This window comes from Lichenostomus cassidix, chromosome 12, assembly GCF_008360975.1.
Source record: "Lichenostomus cassidix isolate B80296 chromosome 12, HeHo_3.0, whole genome shotgun sequence".
NCBI lineage: Eukaryota > Metazoa > Chordata > Aves > Passeriformes > Meliphagidae > Lichenostomus > Lichenostomus cassidix.
Genome location: NC_139493.1, coordinates 16,006,121 through 16,029,092, shown reverse-complemented (window position 1 = coordinate 16,029,092; position 22,972 = coordinate 16,006,121). Strand labels below are relative to the sequence as shown.

The following is a 22,972-nucleotide window of genomic DNA, read 5'->3' as shown; positions in this document are numbered from 1 at the left end:
CAAATTCAGTATTTGGACATCACCATGATTCAGGCACTTGGTAATGAATGCAGAAGTGGCTGTAATGAAGCTGAACTGTATCCTATCAGCTGGTTCATTTGGAATGGGAGAGCAGTGATATCTCTGAATTAGCAACTACAGACATCATTACATGAGGTAAACAGATAAGACAGGATTTACTTTCCCTATTTATCTGTCATTAGCTACGAAAGGAAAACCTCACATCTCAGTGAACTTTCCTGCTAAAAATAATCAGCAGTTTCCTAAAGGAGATGTTCAGCTGTTGTTCTGCCAAACAAGCACAAGGAAGTATTTACCATAGTTGGAGCTGGGGGCTGTGTATTTGGTGCTGGACTTGCGGATGATATTTTCATGGATCTGGCACCATTCGTTTTCATTGTTACACCTAAAATACAAGAACACTAATTCAAGTTAAATGCTTTCTGCTGAACCATCTTAGAACACGAGAGTCAACTTTGCTGTAGAGATAATATGAACTCTTGTAGGGCTTGAATGAATGTGAGAAATCCCACATAACTCTTATTTTTAGAAGTGGAAGGAAACAAAATATTCCCTAATAGTTATTTGCCCTTTCAGCAGACACTTTGGAGCTGGTGGTGACTCCTCTGCCATCAAAGCCATCGTTCCACTCTTCACATTATGACAGAATGGTTAAGAAAGGAAAACAAGTATGTTAATCAAGTCCAACTGCATTTTAAATTCAACTGTGCTGTATTTAAATCACAACTGCAAGAGTCAATGATTCCCCATGAAGTCAGCAATTTTTAACTCAGCAGCAATAGTGAATCTCATTTCTCCTGAAAAGCAATTGAATTAAACGATTTAATTAAACTTCTGTCCTATTGACTCTTAAAGGTTAAAAAAAAAAAAGCTAATACTCTAAGCTTTCAGCTCCTAGGAGTTTTGAGAAATAAGTCACTTTGTAAAACTTCTCCAAGGATATTGTAATTTTTTCCCTTTTTTGCTTCCCCCCAAGAGTACAACATATCAGCACAATCAGAGTAAGATACACAGCAGCTCCTGTGCAGCCAGTAGGGATGTTTTGGTTTGCTGCATTATGTAACTGAAGAACAGCATGGCAGAAGGAATCCAGGCTATCTACAAGTAGTAGCTGGTAATTTCCTGCAGCTTCAGGATTGCACAACCATGTGCTGCCAAGAATAATGAGGTACCCCCCAAAGCCTGTGATAGCACAATTACTGACACCCCCAAATGTTCTTAGAACAGCAAAAGGAACAGAGACAACTTGGAACAAATGCAATACATAGAAAATGTCTCTGGCCTTAAACATTTCACTTGCTCTACTGCCCACCTCCTGTAACTACTACAACCCTTCTGGGAGGAGACACCAGTTACCCACACAGTCACACAAGGCAGATCAGCACAGAAGTGACCTCACAGAACTTCACAGGATGCTAAATTGACTGCATTTGCACTCCCCAAAACAATCCCTCAAAACCAAAACACACCAGAGCCAAGGCATTAATGGACAGTGCAAAACTCCTGTCAATAATTGTTAGTAAACCAGTTCTGTGGTTTAGCTTACTCATCAAGAAAAAAAAAATCTTCACATTGCCAACACATTGAAAGTCATTTATCCCACTCCAAATAATGTTCTCCTGAAAACAGAGAAAGAACCTATAGCACAAATTCTACACCATCCTCCTTGCTCACAGATACAAACAAATGTCTAACCTGGGGTGATTCCTGAGTTGCTCTATGAGCCTCTGGAGTGCAAGGTAAAATAGATTTCAGCCTCCAATGACTTATGCCTGCAAATTAACCTGGAACAAAGTTATCCTAAAATCAGCTGTAAAGGCAGCTTAGAGACAGTTCTGTACCAAGTGTCAGTGGAAGCTGCACTTTGCATTTCCTGAGTGCCAGGAAGGAGGATCTTCTCCCAGCTTTGACAGGCTGGCCTGGAAACACTTGTGGGGAATGTGTCTGATCATGTTCACATTTTACTTGTCCAAATACCAAGTATATAAAAGAATCTATTTCTCCTTTAAATAAGAATTTCCTCCTGAGTCATCCATCACCTTTGAGGCTGGCTGGTTGTACAGCAAATGCACTTTTGCAATGTTTTCCATCCCACAGCAGCTGGGGACAGCAATGGGATGTGAGCTCTTGTCCAGCTGGGCAAATAGCAACAATGGGATAGCAAAAGGGAAAGGCATTCAGGCATTAATGGGTAAGAACTTTAAGATCTAGGGCTGGAGAAAGAGGAAAAAAAGGATTGAAAGAAAACATGACAAAGAAAAAGAAACAGAAAAAGTGAATGTGGAAAAGAAGTGCATGAAGTTTTCAGGGGGAATGGTAAGATGGACACAAAGAGTAACGTTCAATGAGCAAAAAATTTCATTATAGAAAAAATTAATATAAAAATATTAAATCAAGTGATTTCAGAAAAAATGGACTGAGTTTAATTTCCATCTCACTTTTAAAATATTTTACATATATATTAAAAAGTATTATAAAAGTAAACCTTTATGCTTTTACATAATGAGCTTATAACTACAGCTGTGGTACTATATCCTCTTAGGGAGATTTTAACATGACTGTGGGATTAACAAAGAGGAAAATCTCAATTGTGAGAAAAAATATTTTTCAGACATAAATCTTTAACAATAATAAGGCAAGCTGAGAAAGACTGGTGAAGTAAATTGATTTTTTTTTTACCCTCATATAAGCATTCTCTTATGGATTCAGCAGAAGTCTCCATTGAAAGACCATGTATTTGTTTCAGCCTTTGTTAGGTTTTCAGGCTCTCAATTTTTTTCCAGCTTCTCCCTGTGAAAAGGCTTTTCTGGCTGCCTCATTTGTGGCAGCTGTAAGCTTTAGCCACATAGTGTATAAAAGGAATGCTTTTTACTGCTCCTTGAAAAATACAAATACACCTCTCTCCTTATTTCATCCTTATGATGTTTTGGAGTTGGCCTGAGGCATTTTACGAGTAATCAGAATGAGAGCAGCAGGTAAGAAAATCAGTTCAGAGCTGTTTAAGCACTCATATTCAATTTTAAACTTACAAAGGACAAAACTCTGTCATTTCAATTGTAGCCTACAAACAAGAAAAGGCAGGTTAGCTAAAGGAATGTGCAAAGAGAAGATGCAAGAGATAAACCTGTGAAAACTCTGTCATGAAAGACCAACAGCTATCAAAGCTGCAAAGGGGATAAGCTGCTGCCCTTCAGATATATCCATGTTCCCTCCTGAATATTTCTGCTGGAGGTTTACACAGAACACTCCAAACAGCAGCAACATAAAAGAATGATGTACAAGCCTTATAACAGCCCGAGAGAGTGATAATAGTGATAAAGAATTATAAGCATCTGATTACAGAGCTGAATTCAGCTAGGGGCTCTCCCTGCCCACGTGAGGAGCAACTGGTGCAAATCTGCTGAGGAATTTAGGCAAAAACTGCTGGTGCTCTGGGTGCTCTGAAGGGAATCCACAGTAACAAAACACTGCAGATTAGCAGGAAGAAAAGTGAAGCTCTGTATCCTGTGATTTTTATTTTAGCATTGTACCAAGACTTTGGGTTGCTCTAACTGGCTGCGTGTTCAGTGTTTCAACAAGTTTTTTTCTGTTGTATTTTTCAGAAGCTAAAGATGCATTAAATGGGCAACAAAACAGAAATCTGATAATCAGAATGTCCCATTTCTGTAAACATTTAAAATATTGCAGTGGCAATACATTAACACTATATCTACAAAAGCCAATAGAACTATATGACCAAAACCCACTGGTCTGAGATAAGCTGAAACTGAATGTGACAAAAGGCCAAGATTATCCAGATTCTACCAACAGAGAGAAGAAAGATGACCATTTTCTTCCCTATAAGTTGACATTTTTGCTACAGTTTTCATAACTTTTGGCAAAGGAAGAATGAGAGAGCTGACTCTGAGAGACTTTTGTTTGGACTTAAGAGATTTCTAATGTATGAAGAGACATCCAAGAATCTTCAGTGAACAGTAAAAGATGTTTTTTTCATTTAGTTTCCCTTGAAGGTCACATTTTCTGCTGCTGAATGCACTTCTCAAAGAATAACAAAGTTCCATAACCCACCAAGTTATCTTATTATTCTCAGCAGTGGCCACAGACCACAAAGCAGTGTCAGCTGTGTCTCAGCCCATCTGCAAAGCAGACCTTGCCAGTATTTATCCTCACTGACAAGGGATTTAAATATTCCCTGCAGTCTCCAGACAGTTTGTCTGTGGCCTCTCTATTACAACTGTGAGACCACATTTCATAATAAGAATTTATTAGTTCAAAGTTCAAAATCACAAATAACTGAAGACAGATTCCTGCTCAAAAAATGTTGATTTGTTTTGAGAATTTTGGTCACACACTGTTGAATTCAGTTGTTTTCTACTTCTTTTGTTGGTTACCATGAGTGGTAAGGAATAGGAGATGAAGCATGAGTTATTATTCTCTTCACTGGATGAAATACAACACATTTCTTTGGGTTTGAGCTCAGCAGATTTTAAATAATTCACACTAATAAAAGAGCAGCTTTGCATGTCACATAGATTTGGGCAATATTCAATAACTTCTGAAGCATTTCACACACCTGAAACATCTGTGGATAATATTCATTAGTTTCTATGAGCTGCTGGAATAATAAAGAAGCAAAAAACTTCCTTCTAGGAATCACTCACGTGTAAACTTTGAGAACAAAGTCCTTCTCTTCCTTGATTTCTGAGATGGACTGGAGCACATCCATGATGCTCAGCACTGCACAGCCGTAGGGGCGGCGATAGTGCAAATGGGGAGGTCCTTTCTTGGAGTCATTGAGCAACATGCGACCTAAAATGAAGGGAATTTCAAACATCAGGGATGGACATGCAGCCACATCCTGTCTGTTGTGGTCATCATCCCTCTGAGAACAACACCCACAGCGACTTTCAGCTCCAGGCTGCAGGGTGACTCCTGCCCTGGAGGAGCTGGAGTTTTGCCCCAGCCCCACGTGCTGGGCTGTGCTGCTGCCCAGGGAGGTGCTGATGGCAGCCCAGGGATGCTGAGCAGGGCTGGCACAGCACCAGGGCTGCCTCTGCAACATTCCCCTCAGCAGGAGCCTGGCAGAGGGCAGGGCTGGGAGGGGACACAGCCAGGACAGCTGATCCACACTGGCCAAAGGGATGTCCTACACCACAGGACATCTGCTCAGCAATGAAAGGGAAAGGGGGAGGAGAGGAGGACATTTGTTACTATGAGGTTTGTCTCTATACAGACTGAAGTCTGGCTTCCTGGGAAGTGGCTGATGGGAAGTAGGGAATGAATCTTTAGTTTTCCTTTGCTTCTGCACATGGCCTTTTCTTTATCAGACTGCCTTTATCTTCACCCATGGATTTTCTTCCATCTTATTTCCCCCCCCAGCCCCATCCTGCTGAGGAGGGGAGTGACAGAGTGTCTTGAAGGGCACCCAGTGTCCAGCTGGGGTCAACTCACCACAATCTTTCACTTTTAAACTTTCCAAACCCAGAAGTCCATTTGAACCTACACCTCACTTAGCCAAAAACACAATCAAGGGCAAAGTGAACAGCATCATGTCTGGCCAGCTTTGATTTGCAGCTCCATGACACATATTTGCATCCAGCTGGGCTGACTACAAAGCATCTGTGGAATGAGCCAAGAATGAGGCTTTTACTCACCAGTCTGACCCACCCAGAGATTCACTGTGCTCCTTCCTTCTAGTGCACTATTTGCACAAATTTTCATTCTACTCAACTGCTTTAAGGGAATGCATTATGTATTTTATGTAATATATATAATACTATATATTGGTTATCATGTTTGGATGGATCCTTCTCGGAGCACAGGAAGGAGAATTCTGAAGTACAAACCTGCTTAGTGATTAACTCCCTATTACTGAGGCATTTTTTAAATGCAGTAAAAAAATGCCAAGGCCAGAAAAATCACTGTGATAATCTAAGTGAACTTGTAACATTACACATAATAACTTGTCCAGCACTTCTTGCATCAGGGTTAATACAGCATCTCTCTACAAGCTTCATTTATCACCTCAAGTGATAACAGCAATTCTGACATGCAGGCACTCATGACACGGTGAAGTCAGATAATGGAAACCTGACCTTTCTGACACTTCTGTGGCTCTGGAGGTACATTACCATTCCCAGGACAATACCTAAAGCTGTGTTCAGAGCTGCTGTACTTCAGAAAAGGTGTGTGTGGCTGCCAATGGGTGTTAGCAGTGACTGGGCTGGCAACAGCATAAAAACCATTTCGCCGCTAACACTGCCTGGCCGTTCTTCAGTCACCTGAACACATGAATGGCACTGCACTTCTCACTTGTTTACAGTCACACAGCTGAGGAAACAGTCTCTGCTACTCCTACTCTACATTGTTAACATTTTAGGCCTAATATTTAAAACAAATTATATTTAACATAGGTAAAATATGTACTTGCTTCGCAGACAGCAAACAGATCTTCATATATATTTGTCTAACAGCCTCTGATTTGCTTGATATGGATGGTCAGACATGCTGCCCTGTAAATTAGCTATAATCAGCAGTAAAAAGATCTAATTTGAAATTTTTAAACATTAAACAAAAAGCCTTTGTAATTTGTCCCTCTCCCCTAAATGTAGTGCTTAACAAAAATTCTGTTTCAGCCTCAGAAAAACAAAATCACTGTTAAACAGTCATCAGTAACTTTTTAACACTTAGCTCCATATGGTCTGAATGTCAATCAGTCTATGACTGAGTTTTCTAAATGTATAAATCATTATAAAGTCATCTAATTAAAAGATACATTCAAAAAGACTCTAAAAGCACTGTTAATTATATATATTTCAAGCACTAAATCATACTGTACCTATTCGGATTACATGGGCAACTATGTACAAATCCCTCTTCATGTCCTTGCTGCTGAGATCCTGAAAGATTGGAAAAAAATATAGACATTAAAAGGAACATATTGTACTTCCAACAGTGCCTGCAACTATAGACATGGATGAAAACTCTGAAATCCCATGTTACAGAAAAGCAGGTCAAGACTTTTAAAAATGAGTTGCAAGAAAAATCAAACAGGAAAAGGGGAACCTACAGAGGAACAAAAGGGAAGTTAAAGTTAATGAAGACAAATAAGTGCAATTGACTCTGAGAAAACTTTTCAAATAAAGAAATAAATCAAGAAAATTCATACAGGACACTTCACAGTAATTCATTACCACAGCATTTTGCATTCACATGTCAGAAGTTGCCTGAATTGCAATTTCCTTGGCATATTGTAGTTTTCACCGATAACTTCATAAACAAACATCAACTTCTGAGACACTGCTCCTGCATTTTTTTAAGTTACAGGAAAGGTCTAAGGGACATTTCTTCCTAAAACCCAGTTTTCCCTATGCCACTAACCTCCCAGACAAGGAGATTTTAAACAGATACTGTGTACTGGGAGGATATTCATCCCTGTTTTAGACCAATGCAGAACGGTTCCTCGTGCTCTACAGCAACAGCTGTTCCCTCTTTCTCTACTAAGTGCTGTCATCTCACTGTCAGGTACTACTTATGCAAAAATTAACTGGAACAATCTCAAATTCAGATAAAATCTCATGGTTTTCTTTAAAAAGCTCCTTAACTATGTGGTATTATAACCACTGTAAAAGGGAATAATGCTATTTTTATATAAAGAGGGGAGGAAATTTAAACTGTGGACATCTAAGACCTGTCATTCCTAATCTGAACCAATTTAGAATTAAAAACTGTATTTTGCTGAAAGCTAAAACATGAACCTTAAATCACACAGGGAATTTCCTTCCCACGTGACTTGAGAACCCAAATCTCAACCATTCTGATGGCAGTGCAACTCCAGATTACAGTGCCACACAGCACAATAAAAGCTGGCACAGTGACTCAGAACTAGGCATAAAGGGAATTTATCCTAAAGAGAAGTTTCAATACCTTCCCAATTGTGTTATATTGCTAAATTACAGCAGGCAAGTCATACATTCATGGCTGTATCTCCTTGCAGTCTAAAAGCAGCACTGTATTTCCCAGGGCAGCATATGCAGGGAGTTGCAGAGCCACTGTTTGGGATGCTGCTAACCAGCAGATCGTGTCTCTGCAGAGCCAAAAAATTAAGCTATATAAATCATCCTTAGCATTTCCTCCTCAGGTTTGATTCTGCTGCTGCACCAAGGGAACACACTTTCTAGGCTTTCTCCATCACCCAACATACCAGTGAAGCATATGGAAGCATCTATCTTGCATGTCTTGGGGACATGAAGTTCCACACTAAGAGTGGATTTGACATAGTTTTAATCTCAGTAGTGCCTGACAAGACATTTCAAAAAGCAAAAAACCTTGGAGGTAATATTTAATGCTCTAGAGAGCAATAGATTCTTGAAAATATCTGTGCTTTGACAGGGGGAATTTTATTATACCATCAGATTACCAGTTCTAATTAACAGCAATTTAAAGAACTATTTTTTCAAAGGGCAGCTGTCAAAACATCAGAAAATGGCAGGGCATGAACATATTGATGGGTTCACACTTTAGTTGCTTTTCCAATTTCACAAAAAAATATACTGTGTCACAGGCAAAAGACAAAAAATGTGAGCCCAGATGGCCTTGTATTTCAGTTTGTGCAGCAGAGGCTTTTTACAAGGCAAGAAATTCTTACTATGACATGGACCAAACAATCAAAAGCCCCAGCCAGCAAGTTTTTAGAGAATTCCTTTGCAGAGAATCCATGCACATCTCCTAGGACCAGGAGAGGCCAAGCTACATTTATTGATTATTTTTAGAACTCATCTGCAGTGTGGATATTTCCCACATTCTTCTGAGCTTCTTAAATGATACTGACTGATACACAACACAACTTCATTATAATTCTAACTAAATGGCCTTTTAGAAAATCACCCCTAAATTTTCTGGCCAGTATTGGGTGTGGAAGAGTCACTCTACAATACTGGTTAGTTCTTTACAATGCTGGTTTCTAGAAAGGTCTGGTTGTGTGCTAAAAACCCAAACACCATCACAACCACCCCCAAAGCACTGCAATCAAGGATAACTCTCTGCCATAATTACTTATTTAATGCAGTTGCCAACCTCCTAGGCCGTAGAGAATAAGGTATTTAGCAAAAATAACAAGCTTATACAGTGTAGCAACATTTGAATTCAGACCCAGGAACGTTTCTAAGGTGTGCACAGGCTGAGGTTTGCTTGAGTGAGCTTTATCTCCAGCGCAAGCAGTTTCTCACCTTTGCTATGATATGACAGCAGATGTAAAACACAAACCTGGGTAATTTTGATATCTTACACAAGGAGACAGCTGAACCCTTAGAAGTAACAGAGATAGCAGGAAAAGACAGATATCCCTTGAATTATCTAAGATATGGGATGCTTGCCTTGGGGAAAGATGAGAGTTTTAGAAAGATACTGTGGTGTGGTGAGGGAGAGCAAGGAAATAAATAAATAAATAGATTTAAACACAAGATGAATACAAGCTTGGAACAGACCTGAAAATCACAGAATCATCTTATCTAAGAAGTATTTCATAATTAAGAAACTATGATAAGATAGATAAAATGGTTATTCAAAAAAGCAATTATTTGTTGCTCTTTTACTGCACACTTTGAAAAGTTCTTTGAACACATTGATGAAAAATACTGTATCAGACATGTGAGATCTTTTGCACAGATAGTTTTTCCAATTATATTGTATTATGTAGAGTATACATTCATTATAATTCCTGTTATGTAGAGTACACATTCTAGCAGATGAGTGAGAGTCTAAGCACCTCCACCAGGCAGTGATGGAGTCTGAGCACCTTGGAGAGCTGATCCTGCAGCAGCTTTGATATTTTTGCACAGTGATAAGCAAGGGTGCTCAGGAGGTATCTCTGGTCACCATTGGGGCTGCAGTGGCACAGGTCTGCAGCCCCAGGGCTGGTTGCTCTTAGACTACAGTGGCCTGACTCAGAATGTGCAGCACATCTCTCCTGGAACTCTGGTATGGCACTGGCTGTAGTTCATCATTAATTTTTAAAGGGTGTAAAGGCTGGTTTGCAGATCACCAGAGCAAAACTGTTTCACACTGTTCACCACACAGGAAATTGTTCCCTGACCCCAAGTGGTGTGAATGGGGCAGTCTGATGCTGAAAATCTTTTCCAGAAGGAACCTCTGAGGCCAGAAAGTGCCAAAGTTGGTAAGAAGCAGTCTGTGCTGCCTTTTGGGAATGTTCCTTAGGGCAACTCCTAATCCTACACTCCTGCCTTTCGCCTGACTCAGACACCAGTGCTGAACCTTAACCCCTGTCCACCTTCTTTCAGCAGGGACAGACCTGGGTTTTGGGTTACCATCTGTGGGGTGACACTGTTACCTCTGCTGATGTTTAATTGGCTGGCAGCACTTCACTGATGGTACCAAAACCAGAACTGCTACTGATGTCAGCATCCAGGTCAGTGCTACTTTTGGACTGACCTGCATCTCCTAGATCCAGATGGAGACAGAACTGAACATCCTTACACCTGGCTGGATGCACTCCGTTCCCCAAGAGGAGAAATTCTGCTGCCTTCTTGAAGGAGAGAAGGGAACAGTGCTGGGGGCCATGCCTGGTTCAGTGTCCAGCCCTGCCTGACCTCAGGGAGTGTCACTGCCAGAACCAAAGCTCTGCCATCTTTTCTCTTCACTGAAGGTAAAAATACTTCTGTCACAGAACTTCCAGCATGTGCACTAACTAAAGGTGAGTAATGAAGGAAGTGTTTATCACACTCAGCATCTGAGACTCCTTACAGTTATTCTGTGAGGAGCTGTTAAGTCTTAGTGTCTCTAGATTTTCATATTCTTTCTGAGAAAAAGTAGCAGATAAAATCATGGTCTGACACTTGATTCTGAGGGAATTTTAAACAGAATTTAAGACCAGTGCAGAAAGAATTTCTGACAAGGGCATGTAGGGACAGGACAAGGGATAACACTTGTCTGATACTGATTCAGAAAACAGTACCTTGTTTTATTTTCAGGCCATCACAGCCTTTGCCTGTGCTCTGTTATCTAAGAGCACAGCCCATCCAATGAAAATATTGAAAATTTCACACTATATGCAGGAACAAAAGCACTTAAAAGGAACTACTTCAGAATATTCACTTACCCATAAAAGTACTTTAGAAGTACATTAATTTTCTATGTTAACAATTGCACAAAACCATAACAAAACTCAGAAATGGTTTCTGTTCTACTGACTATATTGGAGAGGAAGAACTGAGTTTCTTTCCCCTCAGGAAACTTCCAATCCCACTCCTGTGAGGGGAGAAGAAAGGGAACAGCCACGTACTGTGAAAAGTGCACACATTCGATCAATCTTCTCCGGATTCCTGGGGCCTCCATTCTTGTTCAACCTCACCATGAACCTCTCACTGAAAAACAAACAATGGTAAAAAAACAACGAGCTTTTCCTGTAGATACTTCAACAGAAAAATTCAGGTAGATTTGGGTTTTATTAAAAAAAGATGCAGTGGTTATTATAATTCCAAAGTTTATGAAACAGTATTCACTGGTCTACATACAACTACATGGAATAGCACAGATTTTTTTAATAGTAAGTACTCTGCATGTGATAACATTGTGTTGATGCATATTCATGATGTAATAACATTAAAATAATGTAAGTATAAGAAGCACAGAATCTGTGCACATTACAATTCCTCCAGGCAAAGGCTAAGGCAAACTTGCTGAGGGGTGCATTGCCTTTGGTAAAACTGAGTTCATTAAAATCCACTCAAAACGAAAAGTTACAAGAATACCAATTAAGCAATCTCCTTCAACACAGAGCATTTATAGAAGAAACATACTAATTCAAATACATTAAGATTCAACTGATACAACTCTTACCAATCAAATTAAGCAGCCCTCTGATGAATAAAACCAGCATGTTTAGCCAGACTACAAAATGAACAATCCTCACAATACATGGTAAGACATGGACATTCATATTATTTCCTAAAATTTCTGTGTAAAAGTAAGTTTGCTGAGCAATTTTTCCCTAGTGTGCAACAGCCCGCTGAGTATTCACCAGAGTTTTCTTCCTAGATTTTCACGGAAGTAAAGTGAGAGCACATCATTAAACCTTCCATTAAATCACAGATCCTTTCAATCCTATCCAGTGGAATTGCATCAACTCCAGTAACCTTCATTTGATACATCTGCCAGCATATTATCCACTGTTGGCCTGAAAAATATGAAAGCGGAGTGTCCACACCACCCCCTTTGGCAGCTTGCTCCAAAGGCCACTCATCCCTTCTGTCAAACCACATGGATCAGGGGCAGCTCAGAAATGTCTGATTTCAGTGCACAGCCACTGCCTTTTGTCACCGTTCTGTACTAAAGAGCCCTTTAAAAAAGCTCATTTCTTGCAGGGAAGGGATAGCACTGATATCCCCCCACACAAACAGCCAATTTAACACTGTTAAAAAAATCCAAGAAAAAATGCTGGAAGCGTTTTGTAGAACTTAGCCATGGTGCCATTTTTCAACAGCATTTCATGCCCAGTTCTAACACTGTAAGACTGTAACAGTCTGGTACTGCTACCACCTCCACCATAAATACACACATACACCTGTGGGCTCCATGCAAGTGAAGCCAAGTGCCTACTCATCCTAACTGGGATTTATCAGACATCACCTCTTGGCCTTTCCACTACAGCATTATGCTGTGAGTTCATGGGACCCGTCCATTATAAATAGTGATATATTTTCAGAATTGTTACTTTTGTTGGAATGGTCCTTAACTCTCAAGCTTGACCCACACATCTCGTTATACACCTTTGCATGATTATTTATGTAAGTCAATGATGCTGTTTCACTCTCCCTGTCACTCACTATTACCCCAATCTCCGTGTATCCCACAACTCCATTCAGTTATAATTTTAATTAATTTGCTACCAATGCTTATAACCTCAGAGACTGCTGAAATGCCACAAAGAAATCCATAAGCAACAGATAGTGGATGATTGTTTCGAGATGTCAGTAAGTTAACAAATGCTTTAATGACATGGTATAATCCATTCCTCCAGTGAAAATTTTGTGATGTGTTAAGTGGAGAGCAGGGCAATATTACAGCTTCAGAACATTAGACTGACAGTTACATTACAAAAACATCACATCTTCATAGCTACCTCTATCTACCTAATACATAAATCAATGTTATATATTCTGTTTTAAATTTCCAGTAAGTTATATTTTTGAACTTTCAACACAGATTTTTTTTTAGCTTTTTTTAGAGTATTACTTCTGCTCTAATGAGCATTTCATTTTCATACAGGAGCTGAATGCAATACTGTGTGCCACAAAATCCTTTGCAGGCTGTCCCTTGGACAATGGCAGAAAAGGGAGTGCCAAGTCTTTGGGCTGAGCTGTCTGTATGTATTTCATTCATTAACAAAAGCTGTATTGCTTAGTCTGCTTATATAGCACCCAAAGAGGGATATTCTGGCGACTCTCTTGATGGTCTCTTGCAAGGTTTTCCTCCATTAATAAGTGGAAATCTTTGAAAATTTGCAATTCATCTTTTCCTTGTTAGAGCCATGGAGAAAATCTGGTTCCTGTCCCCCTGTTCTAGTGCTTTTCAAGAAAGGAAGCAGCCACCATCTCTCTCACCTATTGATCACCTGTTCCCTTATTCCAGCACCACTGCACTAACAACCTTTACATTCCTTCAATTTCCAGTCCTCCCCTGAGTCCTCTTGAGCTTGTGGGACTAAACAATTAAGGGGACTTTGAGTTGACTGCAGCATTTGAGACCTGTGGAAGAGGAAGGGGCATTTGGCCAAAGGAGATCCACGGACAGGACCTAAAGAATGACAGGGCAGCAGTACCACCCCAAAGCCACCTCCAGCTCTCCCTCCTTTCTCGCACATCAGTTCTCCTGAACTTGTGGGTTTGTTCCTCATCTCCAGCATTCCTCTGATCTTTCATATTACTACTGATCAAGAACAGTTTACTATTATTCTATTATTCTGTTATTATTCTAAGGTTTCCCTGGTGCTGATACTGTCAGTATCCCTGGAATGGGACTAAGAGATTTTCACACTGGTGACCCACATTATGAACTAGTTAGTCAGCTGCTTCCCATTTTACAACTGCAAATTTATTTCTATGTCAAAGCAAATCTGGAAGAATAACCCTGTTTCCAATGACCTGAAAATCCACTGCCTTCCTCTATCACTGCAGCTCTGTTTTTAGACAAAAATACATGCATTTAGGGTCAAGAAACTTAATGGGAATTCACTAATTTAATTTCTTCTTTTAAGAGATATGTCCTTTGAAAAAGTTGAGTCTCCAGTATGTCTTTTCCTCAAATTTAGCTTCTGCACAAGCACAAGAGCATGTACAGAATCTAGACAACACTAAATCCAGTTTAGCAAGACCTAAGATCAAATCTGAATAAACTCCATGTGGAAATTAATTTAAAAACCCAGTAGTTATAATTGCCAAATGAGTGGTAGAAACGAAGCATGGGGAAGTACTGAGATCCAATCTGACTGCTGGATCCTACTACTGTCCAATTCCAAAAAATACACTCAAAAAACCCACAACCAAAATAGCAGTTTTCAATAACCCAATAGAAGTTTTCAGCTATTTTGAATATACACCAAAACCACCTCTTTTGCATAAAATTGGAGATAAATGCATCAAAACTGAGGAAAGAATTAACCTTGTACCCTGCTGAGCTCAGACTCAAGACGTGCCACACTAGGAACAGTATCTTAAACAAAAGCTTATTTATTCCTCTTGCTGCTATATGCTATAAGCAACCTCCAATTACTCTAATTGCAGCATCTCCTCCTGTGCTAATTCACATCACAGTGAAACCACCTCTTGTGTAGCACTAAACCAGGGTTTCCAATCACTCTCATGATTAGCAATTGCTACAGCTACTCAAATATAAGAACCACTGCTCTGACAAGCAAAGTCAAACAGCTTCTTGTTCATTCACTTGAAAAGGAGGAAAAATGAAAGGAGTATAGTGTCTCACTTCTTGGCTTCCCCAAACTGACTGAAAAGCAGGACCATACTGAACTCTGCAAAAAGGAAGGAAGCCATCAATGGTTTGGGATGTTACATTTTCAGCATGAAAAGGGGGGCAAACAGGGACAAAATCTACTGTTGGATGAGCAGGAGTGGCACTATGCCCACGGGGAGTTTTTGCTGTTGAGGTTTGTTTGTGATGTTCTTTGCATAACGTGTGAAGATGACAACAAAAGGAAAAGCCTGGCAAAGAGCTTGGGGTGGACTGGTGAGCCCCTTGTATTAATTCATGGGCACATTTAATTGCTGGGGGTGTTTCAAGGCAAAAATCCTGACTGAGCTTCAGTTTGGAATGTAGGTACAGCATTAACAAATGCACAATGCCAAAGCTGTGGAAGTCGGGAGAGAGGCTGCAGATCAATTTTCTGTTTGAATTGGAGACTGGTGAGAAAGAACACAGACTAAAAAAATTAATTCTTTAACAAAGTATGGAAGAACGGTTTTCTGAAGCAGGGACAGCAGCACATTAGGGCTTAAATCTCCTTAGGCAGAAACCTCATTTTACACCCTTCCCTTGCCTTAAATAAAGGTCCAACAGCTATTTCTCCCAGAAACAAAACCTCCTTCACCCTCTCCATTCCAATGTGCCACTGAAAGGGAAAAGGTAGAAATGTACAAATGCTCCCTAACTTTTCTTGTTTCCCTCAGTGCTTATTTCCAGAAAAAACTGGGGGAACATGAAAACTCCCAATACCATTAAAAACACATTAGTCTTTGCTCAAAAGCTGTATTTAATTGGGTTTTTAGAATTTAGCATGTGGCCAATCCCTTCTAAAAACACAGGTTATTTTAAAAATCCGTATTAGTCTATGACATACGTAGAAGTGCACAGGGAAAAGGGTCATGTGGTGGCAGAAAAGATGATATAACAACTTGTATATCTTTGATCTTCTCTTGGTGTCTCCCCAGGTTTCTTTCTGACACTTCTAGTATCATGTAAAACCTTATCTGTGTGCAAAATACAAACTCAGGAACAAAAATCTGAAAATGCTGCCACAGAAGCTAGAAGTTTGCAGGAATAAAATACAAACACTTGCAGGATAGTTCACCTCCTTTCAGTCCTACTGGTTAAAAAACAAATTATAATATGTGATACTATTTAATTTCTCCCCTGTCCCCTCCCCAGAAAATCTCTAGTCTCTTCTTTTAATGAATGCTAACATGCCTGACAATAATTCAAGAGTAACATTTGAGCTGGCAAATGAGTATCATAAACATTTTAAGAAGCTACTGTAAAAGCACCATATTTTGTCCCAGACAAACCTCAAGAACTAACTCCACACAGATCATCTAGGATAGAGCTGGCCACTCTATGGCAATAGAAATCTTGTCAACATTTGCCTTCAAAATATCCCAGTCTTGCTGTGCACACACATTTTGGGCAGTTTACCTCATCAGTGCCATCAAATACTACATCCTTCCTACCCCTACAAGCTCTACAAGGACGGCATGTTGATGAACGGAATTATGTTAGGAACTACTGGAATAGGATCAAAGCATTTTCTTAAAGCTGAAAAAAGGAGTTTGTTTCCAAACATTCATTAAGTTAGGAGAGAAACACCATGAAAGAGATCCCTGAGGCTTGGTGGGAGCGGGAAGGGGAAAGAAGAGTGAACTGGAGTCTCTAAACCTTATGGTTTGGACAAGCTAATATTTGCAAGGATTAACTTGGGAAGCTGTTCCTGTATCAGAGAGGAAGTCCATTGACCCAATACAGAAGTTTTAAAGCCCCAGGGCTGCAGCATTAGCCAGTTTTACAGAAGGCAATTACTGCTCTCCACTATCCTATTTGGAGGCTGGGAGAATCCTGGGCTCTAACTGTCCTGGCTTCCCATTTGTGCTGCATCCTGCAACACAGTTCATGATAACGAGACGAGACTCCTCATATTTGCTTGCACAACTTCACACAAGAAAAAGATAGACTTTTATTTTCATTCCATTGGCCAAATTTTCCCAAAATCTCTCTAGAGTTTGTCAGCTGCAAGAACATTACTATGGTCAGTGATTGAAATGGTCACTCCAGAACAGCACTGCAGTCTGGTGTTTTGAGAACACACTGTAGGAACTTTTTAAAAAGGAAACAAGCCTCACTTCAGGCCTTCTGAACTTTATTTCAAGAGCACAGACTCATATTCATGAAGAAAGCACACACCTATACTGACATTTTAGTAATTTCCCATTGTCAAAAATAATGGGTTTTTCTCTTGAAAGATGATTTAAGCAGTAGGAGTATCCTCTGCAAAAAGCTGTTGAAGTTTGTTTTCTGTTCATCATGATTATCTTTTAGAGTTGCTAATTTTTGCTCATCCTCTTGGAAAAAATCTAGGTCCTTACAGCTGCTGTCAGACTGACCTAATAACAAAATCTCCCAGAGCTCCACAGAATAAGCCTTCATTCTCAGTGTGAGTGTGACAGGAAGCCAAAGCACATGTACAGAACGGTGCTGTGTCTGTGAAGGACTCAATTCCCACTCGCAGTGCAAACCAGCAGCATCTCCCAGATCCCAGCAGGGTTTGAGCAATCCATCATCGACAGCGGTCACTGCCGAGCCCCGGAGACAGAAGCATCACCTCTGCTGAACTTTCAGTTTGCTCACTGTCTCAACAATGACTCATGGACTATTTAAAAATCTTCCTTTTCAGACCAGTGCTCACCGATTGTGGTTTTTTCCCCTTTTCTGTTGTTTGCAGGAGAGTTCTTTCCCGAGCTGTCTTATCCACCAGCTCTGCAATAACCCCGGTTTCACAAACAAGTGAAGCCAAGTACACTGCTTTGGTTTATGGAGTGTATTTTATAAAGACATCTTAGAGAAAAGAACACCAAATCTGTGAGGGAAATGAATCTGGCCCTGAGAAAACGGCTCCAAGCAACACAGTTTGCTTCCCAGCAAATTCAGGCTTAATGCTCATGAATTATTAAATTACCACATTGGCGAGAAGCCCCGGGGGAGGATTACAGAGCTTACAGTAAGACTGTTACTGCAAACACTGGGTTTCCATGGAAACAGAAAATAGTGAAAATAACTACCTGTCATTTCTCTTGCCACATTCAAGGGAAAACCACCACAATGTTAAAGTGTTATTGAGGCTTGCAGGAGAAAGGGGGCTAAGCACCAATTACATTCTCCTTGGCTTCTCGTGACTCTGCCACACTTGAACATTTGACACCGCCATGAGGATTTTTCTGTTATTTCCATCATGAAAGGTACCTATTTATGTTCCTGAAAGGAATCCTGGCAATTAGAAAACATTTCTATTTCGAAAAGAAAAACTTCAGTCATCTAGTGCGATTCCCCAGTGATGGTCATTTTAACTAACGGAAAGCAATGCAGACTGACCCTGCCAGGTGGCAGGTGAGGAAAGCTTCGCAGGGAAGGCTTCTAATTTTGGATTACAGGTATTTTGTAGAATAAGGATTTGATCACCATCTCTACCCTGGGAGAAGCTAATGGTTCTGAGGTCTGATATAGCAGCTGTCACATTTAATTCTTGCTCCACAAGAGCTTTGCACATGAAGATTTCTGTCAGGAACACAGAACTGGGTTTTGAGGGGGAATTTTGCCACAGAAAGAGCTCAAGTGTAACGAGTAGAATTCCTTACACTGGGCCTTCCTACAAACAGGAAATTACTCGGGAGTGCTTTCTCTGAGCTCACTTACACATTTTAACAACGTGAATTTGCCCCCTGCCCCTCGAGTGAGCAGAATCTCTTCCAGCTCTGTGAGTCCATGACACACTGTCATTCTTCCTGAGGAAGAAAAGTGAAGTTCCAATGCCTGCAACTAATTCATTTCTTCCTGCTAGTGACTGAAAAATAGAAAGAACCCTATATCCCTGCCTATTTCTATGTCATATTTAAACCCCAACCTGAAAATCGCCTGTTTTGGGGGATGGAAGGTGGTGATGGTGAGAGGTACAAAGTAAGATGGATATTTGTAAAAGCTCCTGGTTTAGAATAGCTACATATTAATAATTCTATATAGACACTAGGAAAAATAGTAATTTTACAGGAAAGAATTAACATCTCTAATAACACCACGTCTATCTCTTACAGCAACTTTCATTTACAAATCCAGACAGTAACAGTTGCTTTTGCATATGCTATTAATAACACAGGGGATAAATAGGAAAACCAAGAAAATGCAGATTCCAGAGAGAAATCCAAGGAATGAAAGTCAGTTGAAGCAACCAACAGAGAAAATGAAAATGCATTACTCCTCCTGTGCCCTCTCCTAAAATCTACACACCAGAAAACCTTAAATACTCCACAGGTTTTATGTTTCCAGTGATGATGAAATTTGTATTTTTCAGAAGTTCTGCAATTTACCAGAAAGGCCCTTTGTCCCAGCTGTATGTGTGCAGCAGACGTCAGAGACACAGATTTTCCATGGTCACTGCAGCAACCAGAACAAGGCCATGGCTGTGGGCAGCAATATTCCTTAATGCTGGCTTAGTTTTTAAGAAAGTTCACCTTGAGCAGGATGAAAAACTCATACTACTACCATTGTGGTTGCTATGAATTATCTATTGCACAAAACTCAGGAAAATACTTTCCTTGAAATACTAAAGGCACACTAAACTTAAGTACAGGAGGAGCAGATGAAGGATTAGCTATCCCAACAGATCAGATTGCTAAAGGAAAGGTAAAAATTGAAAGATGGGTTTTTTTCATGACTAAGCAGAAGAAAAAACTCATTAGTTGGTAAGGCTAATCCCTAGGAAAATTCTCAGAATATTAAAGAAATAATTCTGAGTGATACAAAGTTATTTTTTCCCAGCAGACAACTCATTATACTGACAGTGAATGAGATAACTTTTCTATTTTAAAAGAGCTATGCTATTAAAAACATAACAAAAGGAAAATTTAGAGCATATTGAACAATAAAAGTAAAATATAATTTTCTGCTTCCTTACATAGCAACTGGCAATGAAGGAACATGATAATATTTTAAAGCAATTAACTGGGGATAAATGCCCACACATTGTCCCAGCACTCCCAGAGCCATTACTTGAGAGAGATGCAATACAGAAAAAAGGATCTTCAGGTCAGTCCCATATCCTAATAGAGAATACAGACAGACTGGTTTGACACAGTTTTTACTGTGGATCCTTCCACATTAATTAACAATTTCTCTTTCAGCTGTTCAACTTCAACCATATTTATCTACCCAGTGATCCTTCTTTCCTTTTTCTGACCTTATTAATGCCTTATTAATTACTCTCTTTTATTTCACCTGCCCCCCTCTCTTCACTCTCAGCTGCCAAACCTCCCTCTACCCAAGCAGAATCTGGTGTCTGGAACGTGTACAAGTTCTACAGCCCTGCTTTCGGACAGGTAGGGTTGCTCTGAACAGGTGCTCTCATATTAAGGATGCTGATCCTGCACACCTGAGCTCTGAGACGACTCAAACCCCTTCTCAGATAAGACTTGTGGGAAATTTGCCATTTTATTTTCAGGAGTTGGCTCAGTGTTTGAAATGGAAGCTCCTGACAGTGGTAATTGTCTACATTAGGAAGTGCTACAGGAAAATTATTCAAGATGACATGTGTAAGCACAATGTAATTTTAGCTACACTGTTCCTGCTAACATTTTTTAGCAGCTGATATACATTCCTATTGACAGTTTAAAAGTAAAAAAAAAGAAAAAGACTAAATGATGACAAGAACCATGGAGCCAATGGCCATCATCAAATACAAACAGAGATGAAGGATTCCTGTCAGATTTGTCAAGATAACCTTCAGCAGCTTGGTATAGAATTGTATTCTGACGTCTGAATCGGGAATATTGTGTCAGAGAAACTCCTGCTACAGAAAGAGTGAAAATCAAATCCCCTACAAATTCATCATTTCTAAATCCAGTGTTTCAAAGTGGTGCATTTCATTCTACTCTACCTAAACACGGTCACAAACATTTTCTTTTCACAGCCTCCCTCTGCCACTTAAATGCTGGACCAGGTTGTACAAGTGAGTAGCAACTGAGAAAACTCTTCTAACACACTGGGTAAACCAAACCCAGTTGGGTCATGCCCCAGAAGTTAACTTGTTTGCAAGGGAAAGGAGACATTTAAATTCATAATGATGTTGTTCTCTAATATTTTTACCCAATTAGTATCTTAAGCTATTTTCAGATTTGTCTGCTGATTTTTATCACAGAAAATAATGTGGTTGGGAATTATCCCAAGATCCAGATATGAGTTACAAATGGGAAATCACTGTCTCCATTACCTCTGCAATTCCCACCAAAGCCCACTGCAGAGCAGTACTAACAGCCAAACATTGCCCCTGAACATTTTTTGACTCAGCCTTGAAAAACAGGGGCAGATGATTTCATGTCAGATGACTCTAGAGCAGCTGAATCCAACTATCCTGATGCAGACCCAGAGCGTTTTTTCAGTCCATAATTATGTTTCCAAACCATGTTTCTCTCCCGAGAACTGCTTTGTCAATGGTGCTAAATCCTTAAGACAAGACTTGGGACAGACTGTACTGCTCACATTCTCCCCATCATCCACCCACAAACTGAGAACATTTCCACAAAAAACATCTTTCCGTATCACCTATTAGCAAGAGCTTTAAAGAACAAGCTTATGTTTTTTCTCATTTTGGCTACTGCTTTTTTTTAACACTGAAATAGAAGTTTCCCAATCAAACTCCTAACCCTGTGTTGCAGTGGTTAGAATCCTGTCTCACCCCAAAGACATAGAAGATACTTAAAACAGAGAAAAGGTTTGAACTCTCTCTGTATGAGAAATGCCCACATGGACTTTCTCAGTCACTCTATCATCACCACCAGGGGCACTCAGCACGTCCCCAAACCCTCCAGTCACGAGGAGGTCATTGCTATAATGGGCATGGCAAAGGCTCAGGAAGTAGGAGGAGGCAGGTGGAGGAGTTACAAGAAAAAATATGCACAACACCATTTTCCATGCATAATTACTGCTTAGGCCCCCAGATCTTCAAATTCAATCACATCAGAGTTTCTCTTTTGTTCTATTCACTCTCCATAATTAAGGATATTTCTAGATGACAAGAAATTTTTAAATCCCAGTGGTGTGTAAAATAGGGTATCTGGTTTAAGATGCAGGCAGAATGAAAAACATTTACATGTTTAAACACAAACTTTATAAAAAACAAGTAAGACGGAAATTTATTTATCCTTTTCCATCCTCAAAAGGCCAAGAGAATTGGGAATGTTCAGGCTGGAAAAGAGAAGGCTTCAGGGTAACCTAACTGCCCCTGCCAGTACCTGAAGGGAGCCCACAAGAAAGACAGAGACTCTTTAGAAGCACTGCAGTTCAGCACAAGGGGGAATGGCTTCACACTGAGAGTGGGATTAGAGAAAAATTCTTCCCTGTGAGGGTGGGCAGGCCCTGGCACAGGGTGCCCAGAGAAGCTGTGGCTGCCCCTGGATCCCTGGAAATGTCCAAGGCCAGGCTGGATGGGGCTTGGAGCAACCTGGGATAGTGGGAGATGTCCCAGCCCGTGGCAGGGGGTGGGATGGGATGGTCTTTCAGATCCCTTCCAACCCCAACCATTCTGTCATTCTCTGATAGTCAGTGGACTTTTCAAGCCTATTTTCAGACAAAATCCTGCTATCGTACTTTTGAATGTGTAATTTGTCTAAGTTATGCATAATTCCATGCATTTTCTAGAATACAGAGTTATTGTGTAAGTATGTAAACCTCACTGCTCTACTGAATTGTGTTTATATTCACCCATCAAAATCATGCAAAAAATGTAAAAAAATGTATATATCTCTTATTTGTTGCATCTTTCTAGCACAAGTAATAGTCTGGATCACTTTCTTTTTCCAGCTCCTTCAGAACAGTTTCATCCAGCCTGTATCTCCTTGTTTATTATATCAAGTTTAATACTTCTGTTGAGGCAGGAGGTGCATTCCCA

General features: G+C 40.0%; 1 protein-coding gene across 10 annotated transcripts in view; it reads right to left on the bottom strand.

Annotated features, from left to right (window-relative positions):
• DOCK3 (dedicator of cytokinesis 3) overlaps positions 1-22,972 on the bottom strand; it is a 184,152-nt gene that overhangs the window by 80,235 nt on the left and 80,945 nt on the right. For all 10 annotated transcript variants that reach the window (XM_085072932.1, XM_085072929.1, XM_085072930.1 and 7 more), the window contains exons 10-13: positions 11,321-11,402; positions 6,860-6,920; positions 4,683-4,830; positions 318-406 (exon numbers count right to left, since the gene is read on the bottom strand). In XM_085072932.1, the coding sequence (XP_084929058.1) occupies positions 318-406; positions 4,683-4,830; positions 6,860-6,920; positions 11,321-11,402 (380 nt within the window). The remainder of the gene's footprint in view (positions 1-317; positions 407-4,682; positions 4,831-6,859; positions 6,921-11,320; positions 11,403-22,972) is intronic.